Source organism: Chiloscyllium plagiosum, unplaced genomic scaffold, assembly GCF_037043375.1.
Source record: "Chiloscyllium plagiosum isolate Xiang-an unplaced genomic scaffold, Cpla_swu_hap1 HiC_scaffold_6, whole genome shotgun sequence".
Classification (NCBI taxonomy): domain Eukaryota; kingdom Metazoa; phylum Chordata; class Chondrichthyes; order Orectolobiformes; family Hemiscylliidae; genus Chiloscyllium; species Chiloscyllium plagiosum.
The window spans coordinates 133,914,528-133,940,601 of record NW_028270144.1 but is presented as its reverse complement, the minus strand read 5'-3'; the positions used below and the strand labels follow the sequence as shown (position 1 = coordinate 133,940,601).

Below are 26,074 nucleotides of genomic sequence, written 5' to 3'. Positions count from 1 at the left end.
TGCCTGACCCGCTGTGATCTCCGTGGATGCTGCCTGACCCGCTGTGATCTCCGTGGATGCTGCCTGACCCACTGTGATCACCGTGGATGCTGCCTGACCCACTGTGATCTCCGTGGATGCTGCCTGACCCACTGTGATCTCCGTGGATGCTGCCTGACCCACTGTGATCTCCGTGGATGCTGCCTGACCCACTGTGATCTCCGTGGATGCTGTCTGACCCACTGTGATCTCCGTGGATGCTGTCTGACCCACTGTGATCTCCGTGGATGCTGCCTGACCCACTGTGATCTCCACTATGTCTGACCCGCTGTGATCTCCGTGGATGCTGTCTGACCCACTGTGATCTCCGTGGATGCTGCCTGACCCACTGTGATCTCCACTATGTCTGACCCACTGTGATCTCCGTGGATGCTGCCTGACCCACTGTGATCTCCGTGGATGCTGCCTGACCCGCTGTGATCTCCGTGGATGCTGCCTGACCCGCTGTGATCTCCGTGGATGCTGCCTGACCCACTGTGATCTCCACTATGTCTGACCCACTGTGATCTCCGTGGATGCTGCCTGACCCACTGTGATCTCCGTGGATGCTGCCTGACCCGCTGTGATCTCCGTGGATGCTGCCTGACCCGCTGTGATCTCCGTGGATGCTGCCTGACCCGCTGTGATCTCCGTGGATGCTGCCTGACCCACTGTGATCTCCGTGGATGCTGCCTGACCCACTGTGATCACCGTGGATGCTGCCTGACCCGCTGTGATCTCCGTGGATGCTGCCTGACCCACTGTGATCTCCGTGGATGCTGCCTGACCCACTGTGATCTCCGTGGATGCTGCCTGACCCACTGTGATCTCCGTGGATGCTGCCTGACCCGCTGTGATCTCCGTGGATGCTGCCTGACCCACTGTGATCACCGTGGATGCTGCCTGACCCGCTGTGATCTCCGTGGATGCTGCCTGACCCACTGTGATCTCCGTGGATGCTGCCTGACCCACTGTGATCTCCGTGGATGCTGCCTGACCCACTGTGATCTCCGTGGATGCTGCCTGACCCACTGTGATCTCCGTGGATGCTGCCTGACCCACTGTGATCTCCGTGGATGCTGCCTGACCCACTGTGATCTCCGTGGATGCTGCCTGACCCACTGTGATCTCCGTGGATGCTGCCTGACCCACTGTGATCTCCACTATGTCTGACCCGCTGTGATCTCCGTGGATGCTGTCTGACCCACTGTGATCTCCGTGGATGCTGCCTGACCCACTGTGATCTCCACTATGTCTGACCCGCTGTGATCTCCGTGGAAGCTGCCTGACCCGCTGTGATCTCCGTGGATGCTGCCTGACCCGCTGTGATCTCCACTATGTCTGACCCGCTGTGATCTCCGTGGATGCTGCCTGACCCGCTGTGATCTCCGTGGATGCTGCCTGACCCACTGTGATCTCCGTGGATGCTGTCTGACCCACTGTGATCTCCGTGGATGCTGTCTGACCCACTGTGATCACCGTGGATGCTGTCTGACCCGCTGTGATCTCCGTGGATGCTGTCTGACCCGCTGTGATCTCCGTGGATGCTGCCTGACCCACTGTGATCTCCGTGGATGCTGCCTGACCCACTGTGATCTCCACTATGTCTGACCCGCTGTGATCTCCGTGGAAGCTGCCTGACCCGCTGTGATCTCCGTGGATGCTGCCTGACCCGCTGTGATCTCCACTATGTCTGACCCGCTGTGATCTCCGTGGATGCTGCCTGACCCGCTGTGATCTCCGTGGATGCTGCCTGACCCACTGTGATCTCCGTGGATGCTGTCTGACCCACTGTGATCTCCGTGGATGCTGTCTGACCCACTGTGATCACCGTGGATGCTGTCTGACCCGCTGTGATCTCCGTGGATGCTGTCTGACCCGCTGTGATCTCCGTGGATGCTGTCTGACCCGCTGTGATCTCCGTGGATGCTGCCTGACCCACTGTGATCTCCGTGGAAGCTGCCTGACCCGCTGTGATCTCCGTGGATGCTGCCTGACCCGCTGTGATCTCCACTATGTCTGACCCGCTGTGATCTCCGTGGATGCTGCCTGACCCGCTGTGATCTCCGTGGATGCTGCCTGACCCACTGTGATCTCCGTGGATGCTGTCTGACCCACTGTGATCTCCGTGGATGCTGTCTGACCCACTGTGATCACCGTGGATGCTGTCTGACCCGCTGTGATCACCGTGGATGCTGTCTGACCCACTGTGATCTCCGTGGATGCTGTCTGACCCGCTGTGATCTCCGTGGATGCTGCCTGACCCACTGTGATCACCGTGGATGCTGTCTGACCCGCTGTGATCTCCGTGGATGCTGTCTGACCCACTGTGATCTCCGTGGATGCTGTCTGACCCGCTGTGATCTCCGTGGATGCTGTCTGACCCACTGTGATCTCCGTGGATGCTGCCTGACCCGCTGTGATCTCCGTGGATGCTGCCTGACCCGCTGTGATCTCCGTGGATGCTGTCTGACCCGCTGTGATCTCCGTGGATGCTGCCTGACCCACTGTGATCTCCGTGGATGCTGCCTGACCCACTGTGATCACCGTGGATGCTGCCTGACCCACTGTGATCACCGTGGATGCTGCCTGACCCACTGTGATCACCGTGGATGCTGCCTGACCCACTGTGATCTCCGTGGATGCTGCCTGACCCACTGTGATCTCCGTGGATGCTGTCTGACCCGCTGTGATCTCCGTGGATGCTGTCTGACCCGCTGTGATCTCCGTGGATGCTGCCTGACCCACTGTGATCACCGTGGATGCTGCCTGACCCACTGTGATCTCCGTGGATGCTGCCTGACCCACTGTGATCTCCGTGGATGCTGCCTGACCCACTGTGATCTCCGTGGATGCTGCCTGACCCACTGTGATCTCCGTGGATGCTGCCTGACCCACTGTGATCTCCGTGGATGCTGCCTGACCCACTGTGATCTCCGTGGATGCTGTCTGACCCACTGTGATCTCCGTGGATGCTGCCTGACCCACTGTGATCTCCGTGGATGCTGCCTGACCCGCTGTGATCTCCACGTTTGTTGCTTTGGTACAGATTCCAGCAACTGCAGCAATTTGCTTCTAAATCTGTTAGAATTCTTTGAGAAGGTAATGAGCACATTAGACAAAGGAGAGACAGTGAACGTGATCTATTTGGATTTCCAGAAGCATTTGACAAAAACCTACACAGGAGGCTGCAAAATAAGATAAGAGCCCATGGTGTTAGGAACAAGGCACTGGTATGGATAGAGGATTGGCTGACTGGCAGAAGGCAATGAGTGGGCATAAAGGGGGTCTTTTTCAGGATGGCAGCTGGTGACTAGAGGAATTCCACAAGGGTCTATGTTGGGACCACAACTATTCACATTATACAAGACGGATATGGATGAAGGAACTGAGGTCATTGTTGCTAAGTTTACAGATGACACAAAGATAGGTTGAGGGACAGGTAGTGTTGAGTATGCAGAGAGGCTGCAGAAGGACTTGGACAGACTGGGAGAGTGGACAAAAAAATGGCAGATGGAGTACAATATGGGAAAGTGTGAGGTTATGCACTTTGGTCGGAAGAAGAGACATAGACTATATTTGAAATGGGAAAAGCTTCAGAAATCTGAAGCATAAGGAGATTTGGGAGCCCTAGTTCAGAATTCTCTTCAGGTTAATATGCAGGTTCAGTTGGCAGTCAGAAAGGCAAATGCAATGTTAGCATTCACTTCAAAAGGACTCAAATTCATGAGCAGTGATGTCCTGATGAGGTTGAATAAGACCAGACTGCATTTGGAATATTGTGAGCCATTCTGGGTCCCATATTGAAGGGAGGATGTGCTGGTGTTGAAGGGGGTCCAGAGGAAGTTTACTTGAATGATTCTGGGATGAAGGGCTTATCAAAAGAGGAACAGTTGAGGTCTTTGGGTCTGTACTTGATGGAGTTTAGAAGGATGGGGGTCGGGTTCCGATTGAAATTTACAGAATACTGAGAGGTCTGGTCCTGGGGACTTATCAATCTTAATGTTTGCCAAAATTTCCAGCACACAAACTTCATCAATCTTGATCTGGTCAAGACTGTATCCCAGCTCCTCAAAGTTTTCATTTACAACAAGGTCCCTTTCCTTGGTGAAAACCAAAGCAAAAAACTCATTTAGGGATCTGCTCAGACTCCACACACAAGTTCATTACGCTATCCCTGATCGGCCCTACCTTCTCCCTGATCATTCTCTTATTCCTCATGTATGAGTAAAATGCCTTTGGGTTCTTCCTAATCCTTCTTGCCAAGCCACTCTCGTGCCCCCTCCTGGCTCTCCTCAGTTCATTTCTGAGCTCCTTTCTAGCTAGCCTGTAATCCTCTAAAGCTGTGCTAGGTCCTTGCTTCCTCCACCTTATGTAAGCTGTCTTCTTCCTTTTGACGAGAAGCTCCTCTGTTATCATCATCCAAGGTTCCTTAATCTTACTCCTTCTTGCCTGTCTTAGAGGAACACATTTGTGCATCACTCGCAACAACCGCTCCTTAAATAGTCTCCACATGTCTGCTGTGCCCTTTCTGTGGAACAATTGCTCCCAATCTGTACTTCCCAATTCCTGTCTGATAGCATCATAATTTCCTTTTCCCCAATTCAAATCTTCCCTCGGTAACTGCTCCTTTCCCTTTCCAAGGCTATGGTAAATGTAAGGCAGTTGTCATCACTGTCACCAAAGTGTTCTCCCACAGTGAGACCTGTTCTGGCTCATTGCTGAGCACCAAATCCAAAATGGCCTCTCCCCTCATTGCTCTGTCTACTTACTGAGTAAGGAAACCCTCCTGAACACACCTGACAAAAATGGCTCCATCCAAACCATCTGCACTTAGGAGGTTCCAGTCGATATTGGAAAGTTGAAATCACCCATAACAACAACCCTGCTCCATCTGCATTTTTCCAGAATCTGCCAGTCTATGAGTTCTTCAATCTCTGTACCGCTATTAGGGGGTCTATAGAAAATCCCCAATGAGGTGGCAGTTCCCTTGCTGTTCCTAACTCCCACCCATACTGACTCAGTAGACAAACCTTCCTCAACAACCTTCGTTTCTGTAGCTGTGATGCACTCTCTGATTAGCAATGCTACACCCCCTCCTCTTTTTCCACCCTCCCTGTTCTTTTTAAATGTTCTAAACCCTGGAACATCTAGCAACCATTCCTGCCCCTGTGGAATCCACGTCTCCGTTATGGCCACAACATCGTAGCCCCAAGTACTGATCCATGCTCTAAGTTCGTCACTCTTATTTCGGACACTCCTTGCGTTAAAGCAGACACACTTTAACAGATCCCTTTGTTTCATCACATGAGAAACCTTCCTGATAGATTCAATACATCCTGTCACTGCCCCGTCTGCAACTGCCCCCCTCTCAGAAATGTGGCTCTGATTCCTACCCCCCTGCCAAACTAGTTTAAACCCTCCTGAATCACACGAGCAAATCTCCCACCCAGGACATTTGTGCCCCCCCCCCCAGTTCAGGTGTAACCCGTCCTTCATGTACAGGTCCCACCTTCCCCAGAAGGTATCCCAATGGTCTAGGTATCTGAAGCCCTCCCTCTTGCACCAGCCTCACAGCCACATGTTAAGCTGCATTCGCTGACTGTTCCTCACCTCACTATCTCGTGGTACCGGTAGCAAACCCGGGATCACTACGCTACTCGTCCTGCTCTTTACCTTCCAACCTAACTCTCTGTAGTCACTTTTCAGATCCTCAATCCCTTTCCTGGCTATATCATTGGTGCCATTGTGTACCACGATTTCTGGCTGCTCCCCCTCCCCCTTCAGAATCCTGTAAACCCAATCGGCGACATCCCGGACCCTGGCACCAGGGAGGCAACATACCTTCCGGGAGTCCCGCTCCTGACCACAAAATCTCTTGTCAATCCGTCTCACCATTGAGTCCCCTACCACTAGTGCTTTTCTATTTTCCCCACTCTGGGTGAAGAAGAGAGGTTATGTGTGGAGCCAGAGGAAAGAGTGAGATCCTTAATGAGTACTTTACATTGGTATTCACCAAAGAGACGGACGTGAGGGATGTTGAGGTTAGGGAAGGATGTGTGAATACTCTTGGACAAGTCAACATAGTGAAGGGGGATGTATTTAATGTATTGAAATCCATTAAACAAGTCCCCAGGGCCAGATGGAATCTAAACCAGGATACTGTGGGAGGCAAGTGAGGAAATAGCTGGGGTCTTAGTAGCTATTTTGCATACTCTTTGGCTTCAGGTAAGGTTGCAGAGGACTGGAGAATCACCAATGTTGTTCCTTTGTTTAAGGAGAAGAAGAGAGATAATCTAAGTAATTACAGGCCTGTGAGCCTGACGTCAGTGGTGGGGAAACTGTTGGAGACGATACTGAGAGACAGGATGTATTCACATTTGGAAGTGAATGGAGTTGTTGGTGATAGGCAGCATGGGTTTGTGTGGGGAAGGTCAGGTCTCACCAACTTGAATGAGGTTTTTGAGGGAGTGACAAGAATGATTAATGAGGGAAGGGCAGTGGATGTTGTCCTTAGTAAGGCATTTGATAGATACTTCATGGCAGGCTGATACAGAAGGTAAAGTATCATGGGATCTGTGATAGGCTGGCTAGATGGATACAAAACTGACTTGGTGATAGCAGACGGAGGGTAGCAATGGAAGGGTGTTTTTCAGAAAGGAGACTGATAACTAGTGGTGTTCGCATGGATCAGTGTTGGGACCTTTGTTGTTTGTAAAATATATAAATGATCCAGAGGAAAATGTAGATGGTCTGATTGGTAGGTTTGCAGATGATAACAAAATTGGCAGAGTTGCAGATAGTGAGGAGGTTTGTCAAAGGATACAACAGGATATAGATGGATTGCAGATTTGAGCAGAGAAATGGCAGGTGGAGTTTAATCCAGTCAAATTTGAGGGCATGCCTTTTGGAAGATCAGACTCAGATGCAAATTATACAATAAATGACAGAACGTGTAGGAGTATTGACATCCAGAGGGATTTGGGTGTACAGGTGCACAGATCCCTGAAAGTGGCAACACAGGTGGATACAGTGATCAAGAACTGATATAGCGCACATCTTCATTGGCCGGGGCATTGAATATAAAAGTTGGCAAGTTATGTCACAGCTGTACAAAACTTTAGTTAGGCCACATTTGGAATATTGTGTGCAGTTCTGGTCACACTGCCAGAAGGACATGGATGGTTTGGAGAGGGTGCAGAGAAGGTTTACCGGGACATTGCCTGGTGTATAGGAGATGTTGGATAAACTCAGATTATTTTCACTGGAAAGATGGAAGCTGAGGGACAACCTGATAGAAGTTTACAGATTGTGAGAGGGTGAATAGTCAGAGGCTTTTTTCCCAGGGTGAAAAGGTCAACTACAAGAGGACACAGTTTCAAGGTGAGAGGGAAAAAGTTAAGGGGAGAAATGTGGGCAAGACTTTTCACACAGAGGGAGTGGGTACCTGGAATGGACTGCTGGTGGAGGCGGTGGAAGCAGGCACGTTGGCAATGTTTAAGGCATATCTTAATAGACACATGAATGGGAGGCAAACAGAAAGATAACAACTGCATATGGGCGATAAGCAGTAGGTCTAAGTAAGGATTAGAATCGGCACAGGATTGATGGGACAAAGGGCCTGTTCCGGTGTGTATCAAATTGCATTGTATTATATAAAGAATAGTAATGAGAATAGTTTTGTTCAAATCCCCCCTAAATCTTCCATTCCTCACCATAAAACAGTGCCTCCTGGTTATTAACCGTCTGCTGAGGAGTAAAGCTTCTCCCTGTGCTGTTTAAGCACTCAGAATATTTTACACCTCAGTCAGTCTTTGCTCTGAGGATAACAACCCTAGTCTGTCTCGTCTCTTCATCACAAAAACAGACATTTCTAGGAAAACTCAACAGGTCTGGCAGCATCTGTGGGGAGAAAGCAGAGTTAACATTTTGTACAACTGCATCATAACATGTGCATCACTATACTCCAGCCCTTTAGATCTAAAGACCAGCATTCTATTAGCCTCCTTGACTATTTTCAGCACCTGTCTGAGGCATTTTAAAGAGATATGCAGCTGAACTCCAAAATCGGATTGGATATCCACTGCATTTACTTTGTGCTTCTGAAAAATACTCTGATCGACCCTTTCTTGGTCTGAAATGGATAATCTCACACTTGCTAATACAAAAATCCATCAGCCACAGCTCTGCCCATTTGTCTAATCTATCAATATCCTGCTATAATTTCATGCTGTCGTCAACACTGTTTACAAAGCAGCCCAATTTTGTGTCATCAGCAATTTGGATATTTGACTGTTTATGCTATTATCAACGTTGTTACTGAACAGTATGGATAACTGAGGCCCCAACACAGACCCCTGCAGGACACCACTAGTCACATCCAATCAATTTGAATGTTTACCCATTATTCTAACCTTGTGTTTCCTGCCTCTCAATCAATTTCCTATCCATGTCAGCAATTTGTCCCCAGTTCCACGGGCTTCTACATTAGCTAACAGTGTCCTGTGTGGGACTTTATCAAAAGCCTCTTGGAAGCCCCTATAAACAACATCCATTGACTTAGCTTTGCCCACTGTTTTTGTCACCTCTTCAAAGACCTCTGTGAGCATGGTCAGGCACAAGCTCCCCTTCAGGGATCCAGGCTGACCCTCTATGATTAACTGAAACTTTTCAAGGTAATCAATTACTCTACCCTTGATTACACACTCCAACCAGTTCCCCATCACAGATGTCAGGGTAATTGGTCTGTAATTCCCTGGTTTCCCTATGTCGCCCTTCTTTAAAGAGTGGAGTGATCTTAGCAAATTTCCAATCCAGAGGTACAACTCCTGAATCCAGGGAATTCTGAAAGAAGATGGTTAGGGAATCTGCTCTCCTCTCTTCCTTAACACTGTAGATGGAAACCATTAGGTCATGGGGATTTGCCACTCTAGTTCCATTAAGTTCTCCATTACTGATGGCATACATAAGCTAGTTTTAATTAGACCCTATCCCCAGTTCTCTGTTAATCACTTCCAACAAGATATTCTCCTTCTCCTGCTGTGAATACTGAAGCAAAATAACCATTCAGCATCTCTACCATTTCCCCAATGAAATGTATTTGTTTTGTAAAGGTTTGTGCTCCAGAACTTACCACTCCCCTAGCCAAGCTGTTCCAGTACAGTTACAACATTGGCATCTCCCTGACAATGTGGAAAATTGCCCAGGCATGTCCCATACACAGAATGCAGGACAAATCTAACCTGGTCAACTACCACCCCATCGGTCTATTCTCAATCATCAGTAAAGTGATGGAAGGTGTCATCAACGGAGCTATCAAGCAGCATCTGCTCAGCAATAATCTGCTCAGTGACACCCAGTTTGGGTCCCCCCAGGACCACTCAGCTCCTGGCCTCATTACAGCCTTGGTTCAAACATGGACAGAACAGCTGAATTCCAAAGGGGAGGGGAGAGGGACAGCCCTTAATATCAAGGCTGCATTCAACCAAGTGTGACATCAAAGAGCCCCAGGAATACTGGAATCAGTGGGTATCAGGGAGAAAACTCTCTGCTGGTTAGGATCATACCTGGCACAAAGAAAGATGGTCATTGTTGTTGGAGGTCAGTCATCTCAGCTCCAGGACATCTCTGCAGGAGTTCCTCAGGGTAATGTCCCAAGCCCCAACCATCTTCAACTGTTTCATCAATGACCTTCCCTCCATCATAAGATCAGAAGTGTGGATGTTTGCTGATGATTGCAGTGTTCAGCACCATTCACCACTCCTCAGATACTGAAGCAATCTGTGTCCAAATGCAACAAGATCTGCATAATATCCAGGTTTGGGCTGACAAGAGGCAAGTAACATTTGCACCGCACCAATGCCAGGCAATGACTAACTCCAATCAGAGACAATCTAACCACCGTCCCTTGACAGTCAATGCTATTACCATCACTGAATTTCCACTATCACAACTGGGGGGTTACCATTGACCAGAAATTCAAGTAGACTTGCCACATAAACACATGATTAGAAGAACAGGTCAGAAGCTAGGAATACTGTGGCAAATAACTCACCTCCAGACTCCCCAAAGACAGCCCACCATTTGCAATACTCCCCACTTGCCTGTGTGATTGCAACTCCAACAACACTCAAAAAGCTTGAAACCATAGCAGCCTGCTACATTGGCATTGCATCCACAAGCACCCACTCTCCACTACTGATGCTCAGTAGTTGCAGTATGAACTATCTACAAGATGCACTGCAAAAATTCACCAAAGATCCTGACATTGCACCTTCCAAACCCATGACCATTGACATCTGAAAGGACAAGGGCAGCCGATACATGGGAACACCACCCCCTGCAAGTTCCCCTCTAAGCCACACACCATTCTGACTTGGAAATATATTGCCATTCTTTGACTGCTGCTGAGTCAAAATCCTGGAACTCCCTCTCTGAGGGCATTGTGGGTTTACCTATCATTGATGGACTACAGCAGTTCACTACCACCTTCACAAGGCAAAATAGAGATGGGTAATAAAAGCTCATGTCTCATGATTGCGTAAAAGAAAGGTCACTCATGAGTAGAGGCCCAACCTACTCAAACTCTCCTTATTTGACAATCTTGTGATTCTTCTCAGGACTACCTCCAGTACTAATCTGCTCATGGAAGAGATCAAAACTGGAGGGATGTTGTTGATGGGAGAGTGTCCAAATGGCTATGTGTCATTGCTGATTACAGTTTAAAAGTGATTTTATGTTATTTTTAATCTCCTTGGTCAGGAGTATCTCTGAGCAGTCTTCTTGCATTTTCCAAGCTCAGTATCAACAATTGTCTGGTCTTTTTCAGCCCATACTCCAAATATCAGCCTGTCATTTCACCCAGCCTCATGTCTGCCTTGTATATGATACAACTGCTCTTCCTTGATGTTCAATGCGGGTTTCCACTGTGCTCAGCATGGGGCCTGTTGGTCTCTGAGGGGCTTTGGTTGAGTGTGTGCTATATTGGGAATGCAAACACATCAACTATTACATAGAAAGTCTAATTGCTTCATCTGATTATAGGACTGTATAAAATTTCCTCTCTGGCAAAAAAAAACTCTCTCCTAAGCAGAAGCAGATGGCCCAGTGTTTGAAAGTGACTCCAGCACTCAGAAATGCAGCCTGTTAATGTTAGCTCAAAGTTCCCATCTGGAGCTGATTGTTCACAGTCTGATCTGGCCCAGATCTCATGTCAGAATGCTCCAACCACAGCACACTGCTCTGAACAACAGAACTGTGGCTCCCTGTCTCCAAGTCACATTTACATCCTCTGTCACTGCTCCCAGGGGAAATGTCCTGATGTTGCATTCACCCCAAGCTTTTAAAAGAGCAAGAAAGCTTGCCATCTTTAGCTCTGGAAAACAATTTGAAATCTTAGTGAAGGACTCATTCAAACAACAGGGGCAACTCCAGTGCAGCTGTCTGCAGAGATGTAACCAAGATGGTCCCTGAATGTACAAATCCAAATGGTAACCCGTACCCCAGTGAGAGTCAGTGTGTGTGTGAGACTGTACCCCAGTGTGAGTCAGTGTGTGTGTGAGACTGTACCCCAGTGAGAGTCAGTGTGTGTGTGAGACTGTAACCCCAGTGAGAGTCAGTGTGTGTGTGAGACTGTACCCCAGTGAGAGTCAGTGTGTGTGTGAGACTGTACCCCAGTGAGAGTCAGTGTGTGTGTGAGACTGTAACCCCAGTGAGAGTCAGTGTGTGTGTGAGACTGTACCCCAGTGAGAGTCAGTGTGTGTGTGAGACTGTACCCCAGTGAGAGTCAGTGTGTGTGTGAGACTGTACCCCAGTGAGAGTCAGTGTGTGTGTGAGACTGTACCCCAGTGAGAGTCAGTGTGTGTGTGAGACTGTACCCCAGTGAGAGTCAGTGTGTGTGTGAGACTGTAACCCCAGTGAGAGTCAGTGTGTGTGTGAGACTGTACCCCAGTGAGAGTCAGTGTGTGTGTGAGACTGTACCCCAGTGAGAGTCAGTGTGTGTGTGAGACTGTACCCCAGTGAGAGTCAGTGTGTGTGTGAGACTGTACCCCAGTGAGAGTCAGTGTGTGTGGGACTGTACCCCAGTGAGAGTCAGTGTGTGTGAGACTGAACCCCAGTGAGAGTCAGTGTGTGTGGGAGCTGTATCCCAGTGAGAGTCAGTGTGTGTGGGAGTGTTCCCCAGTGAGAGTCAGTGTGTGTGGGACTGTACCCCAGTGAGAGTCAGTGTGTGTGGGACTGTACCCAAGTGAGAGTCAGTGTGCATGTGGGTCTGTACCCCAGTGAGAGTCAGTGTGTGTGGGACTGCACCCCAGTGAGAGTCAGTGTGTGTGCGACTGCACCCCAGTGAGAGTCAGTGTGTGTGCGACTGCAGCCCAGTGAGAGTCAGTGCGTGTGGGACTGTACCCCAGTGAGGAGAAAGTGAGGTCTGCAGATGCTGGAGATCAGAGCTGAAAATGTGTTGCTGGAAAAGCGCAGCAGGTCAGGCAGCATCCAGGGAACAGGAGAATCGACGTTTCGGGCATAAGCCCTTCTTCAGGAATGAGGAAAGTGTGTCCAGCAGGCTAAGATAAAAGGTAGGGAGGAGGGACTTGGGGGAGGGGCGTTGGAACGCAGCAGGTCAGGCAGCATCCAGTGCCCAGCATTTCCAACGCCCCTCCCCCAAGTCCCTCCTCCCTACCTTTTATCTTAGCCTGCTGGACACACTTTCCTCATTCCTGAAGAAGGGCTTATGCCCGAAACGTCGATTCTCCTGTTCCCTGGATGCTGCCTGACCTGCTGCGCTTTTCCAGCAACACATTTTCAGCTCTGTACCCCAGTGAGAGTCAGTGTGTGTGTTGGACTGTACCCCAGTGAGAGTCAGTGTGTGTGAGACTGTACCCCAGTGAGAGTCAGTGTGTGTGGGACTGTACCCCAGTGAGAGTCAGTGTGTGTGTGGGAGTGTACCCCAGTGAGAGTCAGTGTGTGTGAGACTGTACCCCAGTGAGAGTCAGTGTGTGTGGGACTGTACCCCAGTGAGAGTCAGTGTGTGTGTGGGAGTGTACCCCAGTGAGAGTCAGTGTGTGTGGGACTGCACCCCAGTGAGAGTCCGTGTGTGTGGGACTGTACCCCAGTGAGAGTCTGTGTGTGTGTGGGACTGTACCCCAGTGAGAGTCTGTGTGTGTGTGGGACTGTACCCCAGTGAGAGTCAGTGTGTGTGTGGGACTGTACCCCAGTGAGAGTCTGTGTGTGTGTGGGACTGTACCCCAGTGAGAGTCAGTGTGTGTGGGACTGTACCCCAGTGAGAGTCAGTGTGTGTATGGGAGTGTACCCTAGTGAGAGTCAGTGTGTGTATGGGACTGTACCCCAGTGAGAGTCATTGTGTGTTTGTGGGACTGTATCCCAGAGAGAGTCAGTGTGTGTATGTGAGAGTGTACCCCAGTGAGAGTCAGTGTGTGTGTGTGGGACTGTACCCCAGTGAGAGTCAGTGTGTGTGTGTGGGACTGTATCCTAGTGAGAGTCAGTGTGTGTGTGTGGGAGTGTACCCCAGTGAGAGTCAGTGTGTGTGTGTGGGACTGTACCCCAGTAAGAGTCAGTGAGTGTGTGTGGGACTGTACCCCAGTGAGAGTCAGTGTGTGTGTGTGGGACTGTACCCTAGTGAGAGTCAGTGTGTGTCTGTGGGACTGTACCCCAGTGAGAGTCAGTGTGTATGGGACTGTATCCCAGTGAGAGTCAGTGTGTGTGCGTGGCTGTATCCCAGTGAGAGTCAGTGTGTTTGGAAGTCTCAGATGGATGGAGCCATATTTTGTTTTGGGATCAGGAATCTTAGCCCCAGCACATCTGTGCAAGGGTTCCTCAGAGTAATGTCATGGGCCCAGCCATGTTCAGCTCCTTCATCAATGACTTTCCCTCCATCATAAGATCAGAAGTGGAATGTTCGCTGATAATTGCAGAATCAGGGGAATGGGGTTGAGGAATATACCAACCAAGGCAGAGTGGACTCAAATGGCCGAATGTCCTAATTCTGCTCCTCTATCTTCGGGTGTTATGATGATATGTTCAGTACCTTGATGACTCTTCCAGTCCATGTTCAGATATTGTCCATGGACAATATACAGGCTATGGTTGGAAAGTTGGAAGTAATGTTTACACCATACAAATGCCAGGGAGTGACTGGCTCCAGCAAAAGAGAATCTGACCTTCATTCCTTGATGATCCCCCACTGTCAACACCCAGGCCATTTCTCGAGGAGGTGATCAAGTGTGTAAATGAGGGCAGTGCAGTTGATGTTAACTGCCATTTATCGGGATTTTAGCAAGATCCTTGACAAGGTGCTATGTTGGAGACTGATAAAGAACATAAAAGCACATGGGATCCTGGATCCAGACTCGGGTTCGTGATAGAAGAGAGAGGGTGGTGATATCCTTCATTTTGGAAGGATTAGATTAGATTAGATTCCCCATAGTGTGGAAACAGGCCATTTGGCCCAACAGGTCCACATCAAAGCCTCCAAGAGTGACCCACCCAGGCTCGTTTCCCTCTGACTAATGCACCTATCACTATGGGTAATTTATCATGTTCAATTCACCTGACCTGCACATCCTTGGACTGTGGGAGGAAACCGGAGCACCCAGAGGAAACCACGCAGTTACGGGGAGAATGTACAAACTCCTCACAGGCAGTCGCTGAGGCTGGAATTGAACCGGGTCTCTGGCACTGTGAGGCAGCAATGCTAACCACTGTGCTACTGTGCTGTCCAAAAGGTTGAACTTGAATGCAGATTACAGGGTTAAAGGCAGGATTCTTGGCAGTGCGGAGGAACAGAGGGATCTTGGGGTCCATGTCCATAGATCCCTCAAAGTTGCCACCCAAGTTGATAGGGGTGTTAAGAAGGCGCATGGTGTGTTGGCTTTCATTAGCAGGGGGATTGAGTTTAACAGGCGCGTGGTTATGCTCCAGCTCTATAAAACCCTGGTTAGACCACACTTGAAATATTGTGTTCAGTTCTAGTCACCTCATTGTAGGAAGGATGTGGAAACTTTAGAGAGGCTACAGAGCAGATTTATCAGGATGCTGCCTGGACTGGAGGGCATGTCTTTGAAGAAAGGTTGAGGGAGCTAGGACTTTTCTCACTGGTGATTTGATAGAAGTGTGCAAGATGATGAGAGGCATTGATAGAGTGGATAGCTAGAGACATTTTCCCAGGGCGGAAATGGCCATCACAAGAGGACATAATTTTAAGGTGATTGGATGAAGGTTGAAGGGAGATGTCAGAGGTAGGTCCTTTACACAGAGAGTGGTGAGTGTGTAGAATGCACTGCTAGCAGTGGTAGTAGGGTCAGATGTCATAGGTACATGGATGATAGTAAAATGAAGGATATGTAGGTTAGTTTGATCTTAGAGTAGGATAAAAGGTTGGCACAACATCGAGGGCCGAAAGGCCTGTACTGTGCTGCACTGTTCTACATTCTATGTTCTGTGAAGGGCTGTGTGTGTGATTGGAGCCCGGTATGCAGTGGTGTTCTGCAGGAATCAGTGCTGGTTCCCTTATTGTTTGTGATATTCATAAATGATGGTGATGAGAACGTGTGGGTCAATGATAAGTAAGAATGTAGATGACATGAGGGTTTGCCAAGTGTTTGTCTGTGAAGGAAAAGTGTTTTAGGTGATGGAAGGATATAGACAGATTGGTTAGATGGGCAGATTAGTGGCAGATGGAATTGAACCTTGAAAAGTGTGAGGGGACACACTTTGGAAGAAGTAACAGGAGAAGGGAGTACTCAATGAATTGCAGGAGACTAGGAAGCTCAGTGGAAAATAGCAATCTTGAGGTTCTTCTGCACAGATCCCTGACATTGGTAGAGGAATTGAGTTCCGGAGTACTGAGGTCATGTTGCAGTTGTATAAGACTCTGGTGCGGCCACATCTGGAGTATTGTGTGCAGTTTTGGTCGCCATACTATAGGAAGGATGTGGAGGCACTGGAACGGGTGCAGTGGAGGTTTACCAGGATGTTGCCTGGTATGGTAGAAAGATCGTATGAGGAAAGGCTGAGGCACTTGGGGTTGTTTTCATTGGAGAAAAGAAGGTTTAGGGGTGACTTGATAGAGGTGTATAAGATGATTAGGGGTTTAGGTAGGGTCGACAGTGAGAATCTTTTTCCACGTATGGAGTCAGCTATTACAAGGGGGCATAGCTTTAAATTAAGGGGGGGTAGGTATAGGACAGATGTTAGGGCATTGGATAGGCATATGGAGGATAGTGGGTTAGTATAGGTTAGGTGGGCTTGGATCGGCGCAACATCGAGGGCCAAAGGGCCTGTACTGCGCTGTATTCTTCTATGTTCTATGTTCTATTGGCAGGACAAGTTAATATGGTAGTTAAGGAGGCATATGGGATGCTTGTTTTCCTTGGTTGTTGCATAGATTATAAGAGCTATGAGGTTATGTTGGAGCTGTACAGAACTTTGGTTAGGCCATAACTGGAGTACTGTGTATAGTTCTGTTCACTGCACAATAGGAAGGATGTGATTACACTGGAGGGGGTGCAGAGAAGATTCACCAGGGTGTTGCCTGGAATGGAGCAGGTTAGCGATAAAGAGAAGCTGGATAAACTCAGGTTGTTTACCTTGGGGCGGAGAAGGCTGAGGGGGACCCTGTTCCTGTCTAGGTTCTTGAGAGGCATGGACAGGGTGGATAGAAAGTAGCTGGTTCCCTTAGTTGAAGGGTCACTAATAATGGGCTCATTAAAGGGAGCTTGAGAAACAGTTTTTTTCACCCAGAGGGTGGTCTGTTTCTGGAATGCACTGGCTGGGAGGTGGCTAGTTGAGACGGGAACCTCACAACCTTTAAGAAGTACTTGGATGGACAACTGACATGTCATAACATTCAGGGCTGTAGGTCTAGTGTGGGAAATTGGAAGGAGTGTAGATTTGGTGTATTTTTGTCTGTACAGACACAGCAGGTTAAGGGTTCTCTTCTGTACTGTATGCTTCTATGATTCTATACACTTGGCAGGGGCAAAGGTGCTTTGCTTCAATTGTATAAAGTATGACTGAGATTGCATCTGGAGTAGTTGGTGAGGTTCTGGTAGCCTTGCCTAAGGAAGATGAACTTGCCACAGAGGGAGTGCAGTGGAGATCCACCAGATTATTCCACAAGATGGTGGGACTGTGGTGATTTTGCCACACCATCAACATTATTATTGGCATCAGCTGTCAGCTGAATTAGAGAGATGGTCAGTGCAGCCTTTCAGCTGTTAAAGGCACTTGTAACACTTCTCAGTCCATTCCAATTCCTTGCCTTTCTTTAACAATCTTCTCAAAGCAGCTACCACTGTGCTGGAATTTGAGGAAAACAATCCCATAGAAAACAATTCTACCTGTTTACCACAGAATCTGAGACTGTGGAAAATTCAAGACAGCTCTTACTGTTTAGAGTTATAGAGTCATAGCCTTGTTATGCCTTGGCCTCACAAATGTACATCTAAATACCTTCCTCAATATTCTGATGGTTTCTGCCTCTCCTACCCTCACAGGCAGTGAGGTCCATATTCCCACCAGCCTCTGGGTGAAAAAGTGTTTCCTCACATCCTCTCTAAACCTCCTGCCCTTTCCCTTAATCTTCATCCTGTCCATTGATCCCTCCATCAAGGGAAAAGTTTTGTCCTGTATACCTCATTTATGCCCTTCATAATTTTGCTCATCTCAATCATGTCCCCTCTTAACTTTCTCTGTTCTAAGGAAAACAACACTCATCTGTCCAATCTCTCTTCATCACAGAAACACACCGTATCCTTATTTATCCTATCCATGTCTCTCATGATTTTATAAAACTCTATAAGGTCACTCCTCAGCCTCCAATGCTCCAGGGAAAACAGCCCCAGCCTGTTCAACCTCTCCTTGTCGCTCAAATCCTCCAGCCTTGGCAACATCCTTGTAAATCTTTTCTGAATCCTTTCAAGTTTCACAACATCCTTCCTTTAAAATGGCAACCCGAATTGCACACAATATTATAATTGCACACAATTGTATACAGTATCCCAAAAATGGCCTCAGCACTGTTCTGTACAGATGCTACATGACCTCCCAACTCTATACTCAATGTTATGACCAATGAAGGCAAGTGTGTCAAACGCCTTCTTCACCACCCTATCTACTTCTGACTTCTCTTTCAAGGAACTCTGCACCTGCACCTCTAGGTCCCTTTGTTTAGCAATAGCTCCCCAGGGGCTCTACCATTAAGTGTATAAATCCTGCACCTGACATGTATCTAAATTAAACTCCATCTGCCACTTCTCAGCCTATTGGCCATCTGATCAAGGTCCTGCTGTACTCTGAGATAATCTTCACCGTTCACAACACCAGCTATTTTGGTGTCATCTGCAAACTTACTAACCATACTTCCTATATTCACATCCAAGTTATTTATATAAATTATAAAAAGCAGTGGATCTGGCATTGATCCTGTGGCTGGTCAGAGGCCTCCAGTCTGAAAAACAACCCTTCACCACCCACCCTGTGTCTCCTAACTTGAAGCTAATTTTGTATCCAAATGGCTACCTGTCCCTGGATTCCATGTGATCTCAGCTTGCGAACCAGTCCGTATGGGCGGCACGGTGGCACAGTGGTTAGCACTGCTGCCTCACAGCGCCAGAGAGCCGGGTTCAATTCCCGCCTCAGGCGACTGACTGTGTGGAGTTTGCACATTCTCCCCGTGTCTGCGTGGGTTTCCTCCGGGTGCTCCGGTTTCCTCCCACAATCGGAAGATGTACAGGTCAGGTGAATTGGCCTGGCTAAATTGCCCGTAGTGTTAGGTGCAGGAGTAAATGTAGGGGAATGGGTCTAGGTGGGTTGCGCTTCGGCGGGTCGGTGTGGACTTGTTGGGCCGAAGGGCCTGTTTTCACACTGTAAGTAATCTAATCTAATCTAATCTAATCTAATCATACCGAACTTTGTTGTATGCCTTGCTGAAGTCCAAATAGATAATGTCTATTGTTCTGCCCTCATTAACCTTCTTTGTCACCTCTTCAAAAACTTGATCAAGTTAGTGAGACATGATTTCCAAAGTCATGCTGATAGTCCATGTCTTTCCAAATACATGTAAATCCTGTCCCTCAGCATTCCTTCCAACAATGTGCCCACCACTGATGTCTGGTTCACTGGCCTATAGTTTCCTGGCTTTTCCTTACCACCCTTCTTAAACAGTGGCACCACATTAGCCAACCTCCAGTCTTCCAGCACCTCACCTGGGGCTATCAATGATACAGATATCTCAGCATGGGGCCTTACAATCACTTCCCTAGTTTCCAAGAGTTCTGGTCAGGTCCTGGGTATTAATCTACTTTTATGCATTTTAGGATCTCCAACATCTCCTCTTCTGAACTGTGAACTCTTTTCAAACATCAGTATTTATTTCCCCAAAGTCCCTAGCTTCCATGTCCTTTTCCACAGTAAATATTGATGTGAAATATTCATTTAGTATCTCACTCATCTCCATTTGCCACTGCTAAGCCCACATGACAGGCACATCTGTATCCTCCTGAAGTCCACATCTATATCTTCCTGTAATCTAAAGCTATCCTCTTCACTAGGTACCACACAAGCAATTTTTTGCATCATCAGCAAACTTTCTGAGCAACGCTCCGACATTCAAGTTTAAGTTGTTTATATAATTCACAAACAGTAAAAGCCCCAAATGTGAGGTAAGCTGAACCCCACTGGACCCTGATGTCATCCCCAAAACACCCCTCAACCATTACCCTCTGCTTCCTGCCACTCAGCCGATCTTGAATTCAATTTGCCAAGTTTCCTTAGATCCCATGGATTGTTAACTTTACGAATAGTCTCCCGTGCAGGCCCCTATCAAAAGCCTTCCTGAAGTGTAAACAGAATGCATTGCCCTCATCTGTACACCTGGTCAGCAGGTATACCTGGTCAGCAGGTACACCTGGTCAGCAGGTATATCTGGTCAGCAGGTACACCTGGTCAGCAGGTACACCTGGTCAGCAGTATTTACTGCACAACCTGAAGGGTCAGTTTAATGCACTATTTCAAAGGGCAGTTACAGGAGAACTGCTGTAGTGCGTGTCTGTATCGTTAATGAAAATGGCAATGAGGGCTAATACATCCAGGAGAACATACCACCTTCATCACCCATTGGACGCGTCCTAGCAACTGATTGTGACCATGGGATTAACAGCAAGCTGACCTACAGGCTCTTCCCAGCACAAGGATCAATGCCAGATCCACTACTTTTTATCATTTGCACATGGATAGCAGTGAGTTGAGGGGTGAGTAAGTTAAGTTACGATATTTTATATTAGGTATAAGTCTCAGCACAACATTGTGGGCCTAAGGGCCTGTTCTGTGCTGTACTTTTCTATGAAACTACAGAGAGTGGTGAACACTGACCAGTCTTTCAGAAACCAACCTTCCATCCATTGACTCCATTTACACTTCCCACTGATTTGGAAAGGCAGCCAAAGTAAGCTGAGACTCCTCCCTATCCACCCCCCCCCCCCCCCCCCCCCCCCCCGCACCCCCCCTCCCCCAACACCTCCCTTTATAATCTCTTCTACCCTCTTCAGTCAGCAGGAGATACAAAAACTTAAACACACATACCAACAGCTTCACAAACAACGTCTTCCTCACTGTTATTAGATATCTGAATGGACCTCTGAAATTTTAAATTTCATGTTGATCTCACTCTCTGTGGACCTTCCCCGCAGCTGTACCATTGTATTCCTTGCTCTGTTCTATTAACCAATGCACTGTGTATGGTACGATCTGCCTGTACTGCACATAAAACAAAAGTTTTCACTGTACCCAGCTACATGTGACAATAATAAATCAAATCAAAGATAAATCCATGGCCTCCCTTCTCTATGGCCCTCTGATAATCCATGTTAATTCAAATTAACATCTTCCTGGTTAATGTGTCATCAGCCCAGTATTGAACTCCAAGATACTGTGAGATTTCTTTATTCATCCATGGAATGTGTGTATCACTAACTGAGCCATAGTTTATCACACAGCCCTCATTGCCCTCAAACTGAGTGGTTTGCTTGGCTATTTTAGAGGCAGTTAAGACTCAACAATGATATTATGGGTCTGGAGTCACATGTCAGACAGACCAGGTCATAGCAGCAGATTTCCTTCACTGAAGGACATCAGTGAACCAGATGGTAGTTTCACAGCACATTACTGACAATAGAGATGGTAATTCCAGATTTTATTAACTGAAACCTACTCCAGCCCTAACCCACTCCCAATCTCTGTAACCCCCTCCAGCCCCTACACCCACTCCCTATCTCTGTTACCTCCTCCAACCCCTACACCCCTCCCTATCTCTGTTACTTCCTCCAGCCACTACACCCCTCCCTATCTGTGTCACCTCCTCCAGCCCCTAGACCCCTCCCTATCTCTGTACCTCCTCCAGCCACTACACCCACTCCCAATCTCTGTAACCCCCTCCAGCCCCTACACCCACTCCCAATCTCTGTAACCCCCTCCAGCCCCTACACCCACTCCCAATCTCTGTAACCCCCTCCAGCCCCTACACCCACTCCCAATCTCTGTAACCCCCTCCAGCCCCTACACCCACTCCCTATCTGTATCACCTCCTCCAGCCCCTAGACCCCTCCCTATCTCTGTACCTCCTCCAGCCACTACACCCCTCCCTATCTGTGTCACCTCCTCCAGCCCCTACATCCTTCCCTACCTCTGTAATCTCCTGTAGCCCCTCACCCTTCCTGATCTTTTGGAACTTTATAAACATTTGTTAGGTCACAGCTGGAGTACTGTGTGCAGTTTCTGTTACCACACGATTGAAAGGACGTAACCACACTCCACGAGGGTACAGAGGAGATTCACCAGAATGTTGCTCAGGACGGAAAGTCTCAGTTTTGAGGAGAGACAGGATCGGCTGGGTTTCATTTCCTTCGAGCAGAGGAGGCTGAGGGGGATCTGATCAAGGTTTACAACGTTATGAGAGGCACAGACAGGATAGGTTGTGAGAATCTTTTCCCCGTTGCAGATATGTTTAAAACCAGAGGGGATAAGTTTAAGGTGAGGAGTTTACAGGAGATCTGAGAGAATCTTTTCCTCAGAGGGTGGTAGGAATCTCTCCGCCTGAGAGAGTGGCGGAGGCAAATAGTCTCACAACATCGAAGAACCATCAGGATGAGCACTTAAAATGCCAGTGTATAGGAGGATATGGACCAAGTGCAGGTAAATAGGATTAATGTAGTTGGTGTTTGATAGTTGGCATAGAGTTGGTGGGCCAAAGGGCCTGTTTCACTGCTGTATAACTCTATGACTATCTCTGTTACCTCATCCAGCCAGCACACCCTTCCATGTGCCTGTTCGAGAATGCTAACCTTCGCCTTTTCAATAATGTTCTCCTCACAGGTCTCGGCCACAGATGCTGACAGTGGAAGCTTTGGTGCCATCACTTATTCTATCGGCTCTGGGATTGGCAGCTTGGCTCCTGTTCAGTTCAGTATCGACCAATACACTGGCAGAATCTGCACCACAAGCCAACTGGATCGAGATGAGGGGCCCAATCACTATGAATTCACAGTGACAGCAATTGATGGGGTAAGAAATAATATTAATCTAACCAGGGCCATAGACATGCAGGGAGTTTTACTCTGTATCTAACCACATGCCGTTTAAGACAGAAAGCGATGGCACTGAACTCATGGAGCCCTGCAGGTAATTTTTCACAAGTTAAGCATTTACAGAACCTCCTGGGAAAACATTCAGTACTTTGGAGCATCTGAAGATTAATAAGGAGGAGGTAGTAGATGTTTTAATGGGCATACAGGTCATACTCCCCAGAGCCTATTGAGATGGATCCCAGGCTGCTATGGGAAGCAAAGGAGGAGATTGCTGGGGTCCTGATGGAGATATTCAATTCTTCACCAGACACAGGTGAAGTACCAAATGACTGGAGGATAGCTAATGAGGTTCCATTGTTCAAGAAGGGCAGCAAGGATAGGCCAGGTAATCACACAGCAGATAGTCTGATGTCAGTGGTAGGGAAATTATTAGAAAATATTTTGAAGGACAAGATTAATTAACACTTGCCTTTATTGGATGGGGTATTGAGTATAAGAGCTGACAAGTCATGTTAAAATTGCCCTGAAGATCCCTCTTGAAGGCTTTAGTCAGTAGATAGATGAATGCTAGTTTGATGAGACTATCTGCGAGGTCTTCAGGGAAATCTTAGTCATGTCCTTTCCTGCAACATCTCATGATCAAGTTGTCAATAGACTCTCAAAATCTCTATGACAAGAGTTGGATTTTGATAATCCAGAAGTCAATTTATGTCTTGAGTTGGCCCTTAAGTGCTCTTTGTTCTCCTCTGAATCTTTGTCATCATTCTCAGAAAGATTGGGTATTTTTATTTTCCTTCCTAATAGTGTGTAAAATTTGCATGGATCTCTTCTCAGAAATCATCTGCAAAGTAAGCTGCATATGTTGCTTAAATCAGTATAATTCGGTGAAGGTATCAATCAGGGATCAATCCATTATTAAATGTTTGTCTTCGTGTGAGATGTTTTACTGAAGGTGAGTGCAGAGCTTGTTTATTTTTGCCTTTTACTTGCTTTGCTGTTTTGTCCTTTTATTTCTCCTGTTTTGTTTCTTTCTTAATTTATTTGTCACTGTTGTAGTTCCTTAAGAGTCAAACACCAGATGGAGTTCACAACAAGTAAGGGGTGGTGATGTCACATCAGCTTTGGTACCCTATTAGAGCAATGAGAAGGAGAATTCCAGACAAAATGGCACTGACATGTGTGCTCCTTGTAGCTTTCCCTAATCACACTGTTTCAATTGGCTTTTCAATCAGTTCCATTGGTTGTGCGCTCAGGAGGCTCAGCATAAGAATGACCTTCCTGATTGGGTTCCTGGACAGTGATTCCTTGTCATAGAGTCATAGAGATGTACAGCATGGAAACAGACCCTTCGGTCCAACCCGTTGGGCGAAGTTCACAGCACAAAATCAGATAAGTTAATTGTTGTTTGTCCAAGAGAAAGGCTGCAGTAGTGAGTCGAGTGGATTCTTTCTTGATTATATGTTCTTTGGAGATAAGTCTCTTGATTAAACTTAAAATATAAGCCATAGCTATTAATTTAACCTGGGGCAGTGGTTGTAGAGGAATAAGACGGTGTTATTTTCTGGGTCTGTAGATTGTGAAGGAGCAAAAATGGCTTTTGCAGTGATATGTACCTCTTGTCAGGTGTGGGAGTTTAAAGAGAGTTTAATGGTTACTGCGGATTATATCTGCCATAAATGCTGTTGGATGCGAATCTTATCAGATCGAGTGAATCGGTTGGAGAGACAGTTAGAAGCGATGAGGAATTTGCGACAGCAACAGTATGTGATGGATGGTAGTTATAGGAAGGGAGGGAAGTCTCAGATACAGTCACGTAGATGGGTTAACTCCAGGAAGGGTAAGAGAGGTAGGCAGCTAGTGCAGGAGTCTTTTTTGGATATACCCATTTCAAACAGGTATGCTGTTTTGGAAAATGTAGGGGGTGATGGATCCTCAGGGGAATGTAGCATGATCAGCCAAGTTTCTGGTATTGAGACTGGTTCTCATGCGATGAGGGGTACGTCAGCTTCCAAGAGATCAATTGTGTTAGGGGATTCTGTAGTCAGAGGTATAGACAGACGTTTCTGTGGCCAGCAGAGAAAAAGCAGAATGGCGTGTTGCTTCCCTGGTGCCAGGGTCAAGGATGTCTCAGAGAGGGTGCAGAATGTTCTCACGGGGGAGAGGAGCTAGCAAGAGGTCATTGTCCACATTGGAACCAACGACATTGGAAGGAAAAAGGTTGAGATTCTGAAAGGAGATTACAGAGAGTTAGGCAGATATTTAAAAAGGAGGTCCTCAAGAATAGTAATATCTGGATTACTCCCGGTGCTACGAGCTAGTGAGGGCAGGAATAGGAGGATAGAGCAGATGAATGCATGGCTGAGGAGCTGGTGTATGGGAGAAGGATTCACATTTTTGGATCATTGGAATCTCTTTTGGTGTAGAAGTGACCTGTACAAGAAGGACGGATTGCACCTAAATTGGAAGGGGACTTATATACTGGCAGGGAAATTTGCTGGAACTGCTTGGGAGGATTTAAACCAGTAAGGTGGGGGTCTGGAGAGGGGGCGGGGGGTGGGGGGGGGGGGGCGGAACCCAGGGAGATAGTGAGGAAAGAGATCGATCTGAGACTGGTACAGCTGAGAACAGAAGTGAGTCAAACAGTCAGGGCAGGCAGGGACAAGGTAGGACTAATAAATTAAACAGCATTTATTTCAATGCAAGGGGCCTAACAGGGAAGGCAGATGAACTCAAGGCATGGTTAGGAACATGGGACTGAGATGGGCAGGACTGGCAGCTGAATGTTCCAAGATACAAATGTTACAGGAAGGATAGAAAGGGAGGCAAGAGAGGAGGGGGAGTGGCATTTTTGATAAGAGATAGTATTACAGCTGTGCTGAGGGAGGATATTCCCAGAAATACATCCAGGGAAGTTATTTGGGTGGAACTGAGAAATAAGAAAGGGATGATCACCTTACTGGGATTGTATTATAGACCTGAAAATGTGTTGCTGGAAAAGCGCAGCAGGTCAGGCAGCATCCAGGGAACAGGAGAATCGACGTTTCGGGCATAAGCCCTTCTTCAGGAATGAGGAAAGTTTGTTCAGCAGGCTAAAATAAAAGGTAGGGAGGAGGGACTTGGGGGAGGGGCGTCGGAAATGTGATAGGTGGAGAGAGGTCAAGGTGAGGGTGATAGGTCAGACTGGGGTGGGGGCGGAGAGGTCAGGAAGAAGATTGCAGGTTAGGAAGGCGGTGCTGAATTCGATGGGTTTGACTGAGACAAGGTGGGGGGAGGGGAAATGAGGAAACTGGTGAAATCCAAGTTCATCCCTTGTGGTTGGAGGGTTCCTAGGCGGAAGATGAGGCGCTCTTCCTCCAACCGTCGTTTTGTTGTGGTCTGGCGATGGAGGAGTCCAAAGACCTGCATATCCTTGGTGGAGTGGGAGGGGGAGTTGAAATGTTGAGCCACAGGGTGGTTGGGTT

General features: G+C 47.7%; 1 protein-coding gene across 1 annotated transcript in view; it reads left to right on the top strand.

Moving 5' to 3' along the window:
* LOC122551097 (protocadherin-16-like) overlaps nt 1-26,074 on the top strand; it is a 370,928-nt gene that overhangs the window by 214,162 nt on the left and 130,692 nt on the right. The window contains exon 3 of the mRNA XM_087988529.1: nt 22,402-22,590. Within this exon, the coding sequence (XP_087844655.1) occupies nt 22,402-22,590 (189 nt within the window). The remainder of the gene's footprint in view (nt 1-22,401; nt 22,591-26,074) is intronic.